General features: G+C 42.0%; 1 protein-coding gene across 2 annotated transcripts in view; it reads left to right on the top strand.

Moving 5' to 3' along the window:
• PARG (poly(ADP-ribose) glycohydrolase) overlaps positions 1-14,147 on the top strand; it is an 88,894-nt gene that overhangs the window by 43,671 nt on the left and 31,076 nt on the right. For both annotated transcript variants that reach the window (XM_063133137.1, XM_063133138.1), the window contains one exon: positions 2,313-2,470. In XM_063133137.1, the coding sequence (XP_062989207.1) occupies positions 2,313-2,470 (158 nt within the window). The remainder of the gene's footprint in view (positions 1-2,312; positions 2,471-14,147) is intronic.

The following is a 14,147-nucleotide window of genomic DNA, read 5'->3' on the forward strand; positions in this document are numbered from 1 at the left end:
ACTACTTCCCAGTGGTGATTTGTGGCAATGTTTCTGCACAATTTTCAGCCGTTACATGTGTTCAAATTGTCACCAAAAAGCACTTCCTGTCAGCGTGGTCATGCCAATTCAGATGTTGTTTTCTTTATATGGGTATGCCCACTTGGCCACTCTGCTTGAAGGTTTTTAGAGCATGTAAATAAGCTCTTAGGCATAATCAATCAGGTTGTAATAATAATAAAATAATAATAATTTATTTCTTACCCGCCTCTCTGATTGGATCGAGGCGGGGAACAACAGCAAACATAAAATACATAGAATACTGATTAAAAACATAACATACACTGTTAAAAGCATCCTAAAATTATCCTAAAATTCTACTGGATAGGCCCGCTGGAAATCAGTCTTGATAGCTTTCTTGAATGCTAAAAGACTGTCAAGCTGATGAGTCTCCTCTAGCAGGCTATTCCACAGTCTGGGAGCAGCAGAAGAGAAGGTTCTCTGGGTAACGGTTGTCAACCTAGTCTTTGCTGACTGAAGTAGATTCTTCCCAGAGGACCTGAGTGTGCGGGGTGGATTGTACGGGAGAAGACGATCCCACAGGTAGCGTGGACCCAAACCATGTAGGGCTTTAAAGGTAATAACCAGCACTTTATACTTCGCCCAGAAACTGATTGGCAGCCAGTGAAGAGATTTTAAGACTGGTGTAATGTGATCACACCTAGATGTACCAGTGACCAACCTGGCTGCCATATTTTGAACTAGTTGAAGTGTCCAGACTAGGCACAAAGACAGCCCTATGTAGAGCGCATTGCAGAAGTCGAGCTTCGAAATTACCAGCACGTGCACTACCATCTTTAGGTCTTCTAACTCTAGGAAGGGGCACAGCTGGCATATCAGCCGAAGCTGATAGTAACCACTCCTGGCCATCGCATCTATCTGGGCTGTCATTTGGAGCAACGGATCCAGAAGCACCCCCAAGCTGTGAATGCAGTCTTTCAGGGGGAGTGTAACCCCATCCAGAACTGGTTGACACACCTCCAAACCCAGGTTGTGGCCTTTGACAGCGAGCACATCCTTCTTGTCTGGATTCAGCTTCAGTTTTTTTTCCTCATCCAGCCCATTACCGCTTCCAAGCATTCATTCAGAGAAGACACACTATCCTTAGTTGACGCTGTTGTCGAAGGCATAGAGAAATATATTTGGATGTCATCAGCATACTGATAGCACCCTGCCCCATGTTGTGACTTGCATCAAGACTGACTGATATATAACCTCAGGATCAGTTCTTGTGTAACCTTTTCATCTGTGAGATGAAATTGTGTACATTCCCATAGATATCAACTAATGCAAATCTTCTATTGGAATGTATCGTCCACACTGGTTGTTCGTAGGTGCTCCTATGAGCTAGGTCTTATATTTTTTGGCTGGATTCATATTAATAATTAAACAATTATTCTGGAACAACTTGGGAAGATTATGCATTCTGATTAAAGGAATTCATATATATATGCATTTCTCAAATCATTCAAAAGGAGTACAAAAAGTGATGTTGGTGCTTTATATTCAAACTTTAAAGGAAGAAGGGGAAATAAAGATTTTTTGCAGCAGTGATGAAATTCTCATTTTAAAAGTTACACTTACTTATACATTTTAACCATATATTTTAAAGTAATTACACAAAACAATTTAATCTTCGCTTAATCTTAATCTGAACATTTTATATGGATATGTGCAGATAATTAATTTTGTTATGATAAGCTAGTTTATAAAATAATAGTGAACTGAATGTGTGTGGGGGGTTTTTTTTGGCTTGAATATTTTTGCTCTCACTAATACAAAGAAAACAAAGGAAGGAATGGTTCAGCTCCTCTTTCATAGTTGCGTTGTTTTGTGTACCATCATGCCGTCTTGTTTTGCAGCTGTTAAGATGTGATTGCTGTAATTGCCCATTTTCTTTAATCTGTATTACAGTGAGACTGTAAAATACAGGTGTTGCAATCTCTATTTTCTTTTCTTTCACTGTTGCTCATACTCCATGTGTTCCTCCTATAGACACCTTATTTTGTTCAGGCTAGTGATGCTTTGTTTGCCATTCTTGTTGTTATTGATTAATACCTGCAATTTGTCAAACAAGACTCTTCCCAATCATCTTGGGTAAACAACTCTTGACTTTAATAGTGCTGCTGATTTAAAAACCCACCAATGTCCCTAAATTACATCTGCTCTAAATTAGTAAATGTAATTCTGTTCTTTTGTGTTCTTGTTGCTGGGTAATGTTTTGTTTTTGAATTGCTAAAGTAATTATGTCCACCTTTCTGCCCTTTTGTTAGCCAATACCTCTACTGAAACAAAAAATGAACCACTCCATCACAATGTCACAGGAGCAGACTGCTAGTTTACTAGCAAATGCCTTCTTCTGCACTTTTCCCCGGCGAAATGCCAAGATGAAATCAGAATATTCAAGCTATCCAGATATTAACTTCAACAGGTATGGTGCCAGTTTTAGCAGATCACACTTTCAGGACTCTTGATCTAGAGGAGAAGCCTGTTTGCCCATATTGTATTGCTACTTAACTTGGTAGGTCCCTGAAATCATCTCATTAAAAAGAGGAAACATTCCAGTCACTTAATCTAAAATAAACCTATTTTGTGAAGTTTGGAAAATGTGAGAGATTAGATTTAAGACACACTCACTGATGGAACTTAAAACAAGCAGAACCATAAATAATGGATGAAGGGTGTTTTTATTATTATTACCTGGTGTTTCCTTTCTTCTTTCCTTTTTCAGTTCTACTAGTGATCCTTTCCCTCAAATGTCACTTCCTTCAACTTCCATTTAGAACATAAGAGCAGCCCTGCTGGATTAGACTAAGGTCCCATCTAGTTCAGCATCCTGTTTCCAGCAGTGGCCAATCAGATGCTTCTGGGAAGCCAAAAGCAAGACATGAAGGCAAAGCTCCCCCTTACTGTTTACGTTCCAGCACTTGGTATTCAGGGAGACAGAAAGTAAGGGCAAAATCTAGCCGAAGTCAAGCATGTTTCAAGTTCCAAAATCTTCCTAGTGAATTTCTATGGGAGCATTGAGTATGGGCTCAAGCCTCTCCCCTCTGAAGACAATTGGACTTCAAACCTTAGGTGGATAATGCTTCAAATGTTCTTACTATTTGGTTGACAGTCATACATACTCATAATTTGCCACAATAATACATAATCTATTGTGCCACATTTTATAATTTTTGAGCGAAAAATTTGGTTAGTTCTCCATGGTTCATTCCTCATATAGAAATTAACTAGGGCCGTAGCTAGACCTAAGGTTTATCCCAGGATCATCCCGGGTTCGTCCCTGCCTGAGCGCTGGATGCCCTGTGTGGCACTTAGATGAACAGGTTTGACCCCAGGACAATCCTGGGATAAACCTTAGGTCTAGCTACAGCCTAAGTGGCTTTGATCCTAAGATGCATTAACTTAAAGAAGTTAATAGAAGGTAAGTTTCACACCTCACATCTCCCTCCCCCCCTTCCTAGTCACCTGAATTCCCTAAAAAGCCTCTCCAGAACATCAGGAGACCTTTCTGTGCAATGTGACATAGGGGGCAGGGGGTGGCACCCTTGGCAAGGGGTGGCATCAATCCAAATCAGGTGGAGGTTTATCCACCCAATATTGGTTGAGTCCTCCCCTCCCCAGCAGGTCCCATACATCATCCCACATTGCTCAAAAGGACTTCCAGTTATCTGGAGAGGCTTTTTGGCAGTGCAGGGAGCTGCAGAGGGATGAGGGAATGGGAAACTTTCCTTAAATTAATTTATTTTAGTATCCAAGCCATACTATTTGATGGGAGCTGAAGTTTTAAAAAATATTTTAACATGTTTGTTTCAAGTTCAGATTTCATTTTAACCCAGCTATTTTTAAAACAGGATGTTGAAGAAAAGCAGGAATTCTGAATATGTTTTATCTCTCCTGGTATCCAAGCATGAAGGGAGCACTGGTTGTTCATATATCACTTCTTTATACTACAGCCTGAACTTAAAACTCAAGCAAACAAAGATGTCTTAGTTATTGCACTTGTTTGTCTATTTATCTTGAGTTGAAAAGCTCTCTCCAAGGTTCTGATGGTAAGGACCAAGCCTGCTTCCGATGGTCCTGCAGGGATGCTGTTTCCTTGACTAGCCTGAGGCATTTTGCTTCAGGGCAGGGACAGAAAGGCTAAGATCAATGGGAAGCCCTAACTACCCTTTTGAGATTGGCTCTTTCCATTTTGCCTTACCCATCCGGAGTGAGGAGATCTTCTTTTGTTCCGCTTCTTCCTTTATACATAGATACTCTTGGGAGTGCCAGGTGATTAGCTCAGTGCTATATATAGGCAAAGCCCACATGCAATGAAAAGTCCTCTCTTGGGCTCCTCTGAAGCATGCCCCCCCCTCACTCCCTTTATAGAACCTGGGCACTGAAGATCTTCCATCCCTGGTGCTGTTGTTTTGACATTCTTTGCAGCTTGGATATACATATGGGGGCTTGAGGCACGATAGAGCTACATCAGTCCTTTCAGTTCTTGTCACAGTCATCATAGCATCTATATTGTTGGCTAAAAGAGGTACCATGTAAAACACAACTGTTTTACTGCAGTCATTTGTTCTGAGGATAGGAAGAGGAGGTGCTGGTAGAACAACAGGAATTTGCAAAGGCGTGGAACAAACTAAAACCATCTGGTTTTTTTGTGAACCACCCAGAGAGCTCCGGCTATTGGGCGGTATAGAAATGTAATAAATAAATAAATTATACGGAACACAATTCTGTGGATTACAAATTTATTAATGTGTACATTTCTGTGTGGTACATCAAACGTAGCTCTTTTTGGGTGCACAGCAAATTATCTCTTACCTGGAGTTAAAACGTGACTTTTATGCAGGTGGTAACTAGCAAAAATTGTTCAAAACATGCTCTAGATCTATTGTTCCAGCTCTGCAAGTGTGTCCATGAAAAACAATGTGTACATTTATGCAGGAAAGATATCAAAGCATAGACACTAGGGTTATGGCAAACCTGCAACTTGTAAATATTTAAGTAAAATTACATGACACATTCCTTTTGCACCTGCACCCTCCTGCAAACAATAATAAATGAATACTGATTCTTGCTTGGCAAAATAAATCTAGCACCGTTCGCAGTTGGAGATATTCCTTCTCCCAGAATATATCTTTTCTACATTGTGTAGAGTTCAACCATTTTAGGTAATAAAACGAAATGACATATTTAATATGTATGTATTAAATAGAAAACTCTGTTTGTTGACTTGAATTCTGACAGGGCCATCAATCTATTTTGTCAAAGCAAGAGACACTTGGTACAAAAGGTTGAGAACACTATGCATTTTATTTCCCTTAAACCTTCTCAAGTATACTATTGCTTGGCAGTCTTACAGGCTGATGACAGCAAGTGATTAGAAGTTTTTTTAAAACATCTAGCTGACAACACTGCTTGGAAATTTTATATATTGGGGATGGAACTTAGGTCGTTTTGTCTTTGTGTAGTAGGATGCTTCCAGATAGCAGCTGCTTCCCCAGTAATGGGAGTGACAATACAGGAAGTACAACAGGGAGCATTTCAAAGAGATGTCAGGCATACTGTCCTGCTTTGGCTGTAACAGACTCTAACTGCAGTGAAGTCAGCAAACCTTCAATCCTACCATTGGTTATCCAGTGGGGTTCAAGCTAAAACAGATGTGGTCTACATCCAGGCAGAAGTCAGAACACGGGCAGTCAGTCAGACAGAGAGGATCAGGCAACAGCAAGCGTGGTCACAATAGCAAGCAAGAGGTCAAATACAGTAGATCAGTCAGGTACATTATATAGTCCAGAAGCAGGGTTGTTAGGCAGTCCAAAAGGTCAGGAAACGTCAATCACAGGGCACAGTTCAGGAGACAAGGTCCACAACAGGTAGGATGGACAAAGTTGTTCCAATGCTGGCTGAGTTTTCACTGGCCCCGTTCAGACAACATGCTAAACCATGCTGCTTAACTACAAAATGGTTAATGGAATGCATTAAGGTGCATTCTGTTAACTATTTTGTGGTTAAGCAGTATGGTTTAGCATGTTGTCTGAATGGGGCCAGTGAAAGATTTTAAGCCAGAAGCCTACTGGACCCAAGCCAGAGCTCAGCTGCAATAATCAGCCTCCCCTTTCCAGAGCCTTACTGCCGAGGCATCACTTTCTCCTGAGGAGACCTTTTCTGGAGGTGAGGACTCCTTCGCACAGGAGCCTACTAGCCTGTTTCTTGACGTGACAGTGCTCCCAGGGGTCACAGGGTTGCTCAGTGTCTGCCACAAAGGCACAGCCCCTTTCCCTTGACAGGGATGACCCTGCAACCATCTCCCCCGTGGGCTTAAGCTCCTTTGGGTCTGGTGTTAGTCCCTGGCTTTCTGGGGCCTCTAGCTCTTCCTCTGAGGAGGAGGACTCCAGTAGGGGCATGGCACATTCTGATTCAGCATGCCTGGCACCTCTGGACACTTACTTTGGGTTAAACACAGTGAGATTTTCTTCTGAATATATCTCCTTAGAACCAGTCTTTTAATGTAAGAAGTCATTCCATCTTTCGTTGTCGCTTTGGCCTCTGTTGCCAATCCCACTGATTTATTCCAATAGTAAATACCATGCACACGTCCATATATTTTTTGCTAATGTAATTTCTGCTGAAAAGTGAAAGGCCAATTAAAATGTTACCTGGTATGAATAAACCCATCCTCTACACTTGAGAAGGATGAGTTCTGAGGGCATTTAAAAAACTTCCTGTGACATGTCAGATGTATAGTATTTTGCCTGCATAAATATTTTAGGAACGTAGGTGGATGAAAGGTATCATGATGGCAGTCCTACAGAAACAGACTCAAAAGAGAGTTCCTTGAGTTCAATGGGCTTACTTCCAGGTAAGGCTTGCAATCTCAGTGTAGTTTCTTTTAAAACTTCAAATCAGTCCAGTTTCTGAGGGACAGTTTAAAAAACTGACCAGGCGTGCAGATTCTGGGTATAACATGGTGCAGGAAAAAGCCTCTAGCTAGGTAATAATAGTGTGGTGGGATTTGGTAGGGCTGTGGTGGGGATACCCTCCCTCCTTGTATGCTGTAATTCTGATCCTCTTTTGGGGGCCCTGTGACTGGAGTCATATCTGTTTTGGATGTTAGAGGAAGGATGAACTTAAACACTGAACAGCCTACATGAGGATAGGTGCTCTCTACCTATGAAGGTGCTTCCAGATAAGAACCAGCATGTGAAATTGAGCCTGGAAGTTTATTGGCAGCCACACTAATTGATTGTGTTCCTGCTGCACACATGACCAGAGTGTTTGTACAGAGGTTGCATATGTGAGCCTATGCATGTAAACAAGAAGAAAGGAGAGTGCACATATTGTTGTGTTTCTCAGAAAGCTGCTTTCGATAGGAGACAAATAACGAGGCCTGCTAGGTAATCCACAAAGCTTTTATTAAGCAGCAAACATCTCTTCTACCTGAAGAGAGTCTAATCTCTTGGAAACTTCCCCCTAGGCAAAACTATGCAAACTAAGCGAGACAATTGTCCGTCCAAGGAGAACAGGAAGCCCCTTCCCAAACACCCGTAACTTCAGAGAGCCTGATGTGGAGGCAGGTTCTGGCGCAATCCTAGTTGGACCGACTTTCTCACGCCTTCCTTCCGCTCTGTGCGTTTCAGCTTCTGGCGGGCCCTAGCATCAGCTTATTTTTCGGGATGCTCTCCCCCGGAAGAAACCTCACTTCCTACTGAGTGTGTAGGATTTGGCCTTGAGGAGATAAGCTCTGGAGAGGGCTGACTCCCAGCTGGGGTATCACCTGTGAGAGCTTCCTCCCCCACTGGTACAGGCTGGCTGGTGTCTGGCGCCTCCTCCTCTAGGTCCGAATCAGATTCTGATTGATTACCTGAAACACCTTCTCCCAAAACAGGGGCAGTAGAGTTAGACATGACACATATATTTCTGAGTTTGAGAGATGTAACACTTTTAAGTGATAACTACTTTACTAGGCAAAGTTCTCCAGACCAAGAGAAGTTTGAATATTACAGATAATACACAATCTGGGATCAGCAGGTATATAATTGCTGCAGCTGTCTCTTTTCTTTCCCTGTTTATAAAGGACCAAAAGCACTCAGCCTTGAGAGAAGAGCTGTTGCACCCACCCACCCCTCCTAGGGCCAGTCATTTTTGTTTTGTTTCATAAATAATATTAAATTCGCATACGGTGAATTTTCTTGGAGCAAATTTTGAATCCGTATTTGTATACAAAGATTTAAGCTTAAACTGCTAGCTTCGTCTGCTAGCTTTTGCCAGAAAAGAAGGTTTGTGAATTACTTTTTAAAAAATGAATATGGGGAAAATGTACACTGGTTATGATATATGTGTCTTTATGGAATAATTTTAAGAAAGGAAATTATTATGCTGCATGTTGTGTTTATACAGGGGAATGGTAATCTGATTTAGCTATAATGTAATTCTCTCTTACCATAAACATCAATTTGATAACATTAATGAGTATTCTCTATGGAGTTAATTTTTTCATCTATTTGAGCTAATCTGATTAGGGAATAGAGCTCCGTATTATATTTCTAAAAACCAGCTCTGGTTACCTCCTACACATGTCAGTTTCCAACACCTGAATGTTTTCAGGAGTCAGTAGGGTTCAGTGGTTAGACTTAAAGCTGTTTTAAAGACCTGCCTTAGAGATACCAGAGCAGCTGAAGAAGGTGGAAGTGGAGTTATATCAATTGTATGGGCTTGTCACAGCTTGGAGTATGAATGACAGTATTTTGTGGTTCTCTATAGACAACAATTATTGTGGTATCGGCTTTAGCCTAGAAAACATTGGGTAAGTAGGCTGTATGCCACAAAACCTCAGGCCACAATGACTTTCAGTTTTAAGGTGCTTTTTATGTGGCACCAGGCTCACTCAGGGTCTTGTTATGGCTGGACTGAGAGCTTTGGATGCTCTGGAAGCCTAATTGGAATAGGGGCAACTAGCTCCAAGTATCCAGTGGCAAGGTCCTTCAGGGCATGAGATAACTTCCAGGGATAGTAGACATCATAGCAAAGATTGCAAGTGTGTGGCAGAATATGGCCTAGGTGCTGGTGTACCGTAAACTTCAATATACTTGCCTACCTTACAAAGATCAGACCAACTGCTTTCTTAAATAGTGGAGCAAGCCCTGCCCCCCAACTTTACAGGGATAGAATTTTTAAAGATAGATTATGATCCTTGGCTTTGAAGGCTTGTATTCCAGCTATGCTTGGTGGCCTCCAAGTGCACCTTCTGCCTTCTCAGTCATGAAAATGTATAACTGGTATTCTGCAAAGCAGAGGATTTAGGAATCTTTTTGAATTGTCTTAGTTGGGTCTTCCTCTTCAGGTTAGGCTGTAGACTTGCTCCCACTCAGGCTGGGTCTCAGGTGAGATTAGATTATGTGGAAAGGCTCTTCCTTAACACCCTGGAAACTTCACTGAAGGATGGTATGTAAATATTTTAAATAAGGCAGGGATGGGCAAACCTTTGGAGTTGGGGGGCTGCATTGGCCTCCTCGGAACCCTTTCGGGGGCTGCACAAGTGAGCAGACCTGGTGGGTGAGCCATGACATACATTAGACTTTCAAACAGAATTGCTGGGAGTGGGAAAGACAGGCTTTAACCTCCCCCCATCCCCCGCACTACAATCATGATTGCTGGGGTGGAGGTTGAAGCCTCTCCATCCTCCCCAACAATTGGTTAGGATTGCTGGGGGGAACAGGGTGTGCAAGAAAATCCATCTATGAACACCCTTTTCCCCAGAAGAATTGGTGTCAGAATCAGGCCTCTTCTCCGTACTGTGGTGAAGGGGGTTTCAGGAGGTCAATCAGACTCAGGAAGAGGAGGATTAGAAATTTACCAGCCAAGGCAGGAAGTGGGGCAGGAGATCCCCCAAAACTCTTCAGGAGTGAAGGGGAAATCTTCCCAGGAGTTTATCACAGAGAATGCCAATGACTCAGAGCCCAATCTCCCATGGTCCCTGGGAACTCAGCCACTGTCAGAAAGGGAGGGCACTTCAGAGCTGACAGATCCCAGAATCCATTTCAGGGTCAAGCGGGCAGAGTTGCTAACAGGTCAGAGGCGGTCTACCAACCTAGCCACTTGCCAAAGACTTCTCCAGAAAGACCTAAATTGACTCTTGGACAGTGTAGGGAACTCTCCCTTTTACCATAGTTAGCCCAATTAAGCTTTGAGAAAAGTTCTAGCATTCTCACTTCCTTCAGTTGTGAAGAGATGTTTATTTGCTGAATAAAGCTTTGTGGATTACACGGCAGGCCTCTTTATTGCCCTGCATCTCAGCGGGAGGGCTTGGAATCACGGCAGTGGGTTGGCGGCAGCAGTGCCGTGAGGGGAATTAGGGAGCCAGAGCAGTGGAGCCATGCAGGTGACCTTCAAGGGTTGCATGTGGTCCGTGGGTTGCCCACCCATGAAATAAGGTCTGCATACATGCACGCATCTGCCACAGGTTGTTAGTGCCTAAGGATTATGGCATACAGTGCCTTATTTGGAACTGCATAATAGCCAAATCTCTCACCCACCCAGTTGCCACCTACATGCACGCAAAACTCCAAACCTTGCTAAAGCCTATACGGTTTGTGGGACCCGTCTTCATAACCCTGCCTTCCCCTTGCCAGCTATTTTTGCCCACGGCACTCCCTTTTGTACATGGCCCAACCAACCATGTCATCAGGGAGGCTAACTATGAAGCATTTGATTAGTTTCTGTGTGATTTCTAGCATTACATTGCAGAAATGAATATAGTTTTATGTATGGGCTTGTGTAGTGATGGTGGGATGGGTGTTTGTGGGGTGGGAAAGTTGTAACTTGGCATTTGCACATGGGTTTTGGATTGATTTTATTTTTACGAACAGTATTACCAACCCAATCTTTTATCCCATTCAAAATTTACAATCTGTGAAGAATCAAACATGCTTACCGCCTGTGCTGCTGCTCTCCACCATTCCCCTACGCATGTGAGTTCATATTGTGCATTGATGCCCTTGCTTATGTGCAAGTGCATGTGACCTTAACCACCATTAGAAAGCCATAGGTGAGGGAGGCTGCTTTCTGTGGTATTGTGATGGCAATTGTTGCATGGAGGTGATGTTACACTTTGTTGACTGCAATAAAGATGATGAGATATTGCCTGTGAGGTTAAACGGTTGAGATGTGTTCCTTAAGTTTTAAGCCATGGGAATCCAAAATCTCTAAGCTACTTTCTATGTAAATAGAGAAATTGAAGCTCATTTACTTAATTAACTTGAAAAGACTTGCAGCCATAACCAAGGGTTTGCTTTCCACAGCAATTTGTGTGTGACATTGTTTTGAAGCTACTTTGAGGTTTCTTCATCAGAAAGCATAACATCTAATTGGGTAGTGGAAAATTCTCATGTCTCTTAATTTTGTAAAAATAGTTAACTGGAAACATTCATTTTATGCTCAATTGAATGCCTAATTCACTGCTGGATGTGAAAAGCCGTGCTTAAATTTTAGTGTGTGGAGGGAAGAGGTGTACTACTACGACGCCGTTGAAAACTGACTGCTAAAATCTAACTTTTGTTGTTAATATAGCGTTAGATCCAGACTTAGTCATACTTATAGTAGACCTATTGACCTCATTGGGAGTTATGCTACCATAAATAACTTTAATCCCATTGATTTCCATAGTTCTACTCCAACCTACAGGCAATACATATATAAGCTCTTTTTGCAAGACTTATGTTTCAGTAGCCAAAAAGGAATGAATGATAAGCAAATTTAACTTTTGAACATATTTCCCCCTCCAAAATTAGGGGTGGGTGGGAATGCTATTTTGTAGAAAATATTTTCAGACTTTTGTTAAATCTTTTTGAGACCTGGTTTTCCTTCAACGCTAATATAGACAAATTCCATATAATGCAGACTGAACAACTTCAAATAAAGTTACAGAGATCCATGGATAAAAGTGCTATGGGCATAATAACTGAACGACAGGCCAGCTAATGCTTTGTCTGTCCCCACTGAACTTTGTACGCAGCCTCCCATAGGAGGGATGCCCACGAGGCCCATTGAAAACCCTGCGCACCGACAAAGCTGTGTGAGCAAAAGCACCCTTGTCTTCAAGAAGGGAGTGGCAGCTATAACTCCATGGAAGTTTGCAGGAGTGGTACAAAACTTCATACACAGAACCCCCTGGCAGGAATGCACAGAAGGCAAAATGACAACCCTGCACAGCTGCTGCCACCTGACCAAGATGGTGTTTGACACTTGAGGAGGCTTCAGAGTGCATTGCCGGGGGAAGGGTTAGGGCAGGGTCGGGCTGTGAGCACAATCAGTTGTTAGGGCAAATCATGGAACAGAGATGTGTCAGCTGGAGGAGAGCGTCAGCAGTGGTTTTGACCACTCTTGCCAGGTGACTCTGTAGGCGACCAAAATGACCCACAGTGATCACCATACAACACAATAACCCATGATGGGTTGAATAACCCACTCTGCAGACCGTGGGTTAGCAGAGTGGGTTATTTTGGCCAAATAAGCCATTGTGGGTTAAAAATCTCTTGACAGATGACACAATAACCCATGATGGGTTAAATAAGTCATTGTGGACTATCATGACATCTGAATCTAGTCTCTAACTCTCTGTTAAATTGAAGCAGCCATGTGGCAGCTTGACAGAGCTTCTTGCACTAGGCAAAAGTGGCTTACTGGAGGGAAATTTGCAACTGCAAGTAATTTGTCAATTACTATAATGCAAAACTGGTCTTGCTGAGCTTTGTCTTTTACTTACACTGCTCCATAATTAGATGAATGTTTTAAAAGACTTGTTTTTTCTGCTAGATTCTTATATTAGTAAATTGATTATCTGGATTCCAGTCAAGGAACTGCTTAGGCATTGGGCTGAGAAAGTGAGATAGAATATACATAACCTCCACAACAACAATAGCTCAACCTGCCATTTTAAAACTCTTGCCTCATTCTTTTTTTAATATTATGCAAACAATTTGGAATCGGTGAGATTTTCACGTTGAAACTACTAATATCTAAGGTGATTTTCATATTGCCTTCTTTTTTCCATTTCTCTTAAAAGTTTCAGTTCATATTCTTAGTGGCTACCCCAGCCTTCCCCAACATGGTGCTCTGTAGAGGGGTTGGACTACAACTTCCATCATGGCTACTGAGTTAGAATCCATCAACAATCTCAAATCTATTGCTTGAATCAGGATAAAATGATTGCTTGAGTTAGGATAAATACTATAGATACGTTGGTTGGCTTACCTAGTGCCAGGATGTTTGTGTTATCAGCAATATTTTTGAATGGCTACTGTTAATATTGTGATTGTTACTGTCAGTATTTTCTACATTTAATTTCTTTTTGACCTCACTCTGAATGGTTCTCTCCTGTCCCCACCATACATAATGTGTGTGTGTGTGTGTGTGTATGTAATTTTCAATAACACTTCATGCACCTATTGAAGTGGGCTACTGTCCACGAAACATATGCCAAAATAAATTTGTTCGTATTTAAAGTGTGAGGAGGCTGTTTATTTTTTTTTTCATGTATTTGCAGTTTTCTTGCTGTTGGGTATGGCAGAAAGAACCCCATAATTTCACATGTGCACAAAACCAGTCTGTTTCTGTGTGCAGGGCTATCTTGCTGATCACATTGCTATGTCTCTCAACACACATTTCACAAGACTTTTTGTTTGGTTTGTTATCTTTGCTTCAGAAGCACAGGGTGCCCAACATCAGCAAGGGCAACTATCCTGTCAGCCACAACACCTTCTGCTTCCACCATTGCCTCCTGGTGTTTCAAGATATGGATGGGAATTTGCATCTCCTCTTGATTCCCATGCAGTTGCCTCATCAATTGCTGCTAGTCTGATTCTCTGAAACGCTAGCATCAGAATTTGCTTTTTAAAGCAACGGGTGCAATCTTGGACACAATCTTATTTGTTTCTAATATTTTCATCACATAGTTTACAAACGCACTAAATACATTTCAGTACTGGAAAACTGACTTAAGTGGAGGTGTCGGGTGGAAGGGGGAGGTTGCGTTATAGCTGGTCTGCCTTTCTGCCAAATGGTATTAGTTGGATGCTATTACATCACTTTCCATTTCCAGTTAACATTTC

Source organism: Elgaria multicarinata, chromosome 8, assembly GCF_023053635.1.
Source record: "Elgaria multicarinata webbii isolate HBS135686 ecotype San Diego chromosome 8, rElgMul1.1.pri, whole genome shotgun sequence".
NCBI classification, from domain to species: Eukaryota; Metazoa; Chordata; class Lepidosauria; order Squamata; family Anguidae; genus Elgaria; species Elgaria multicarinata.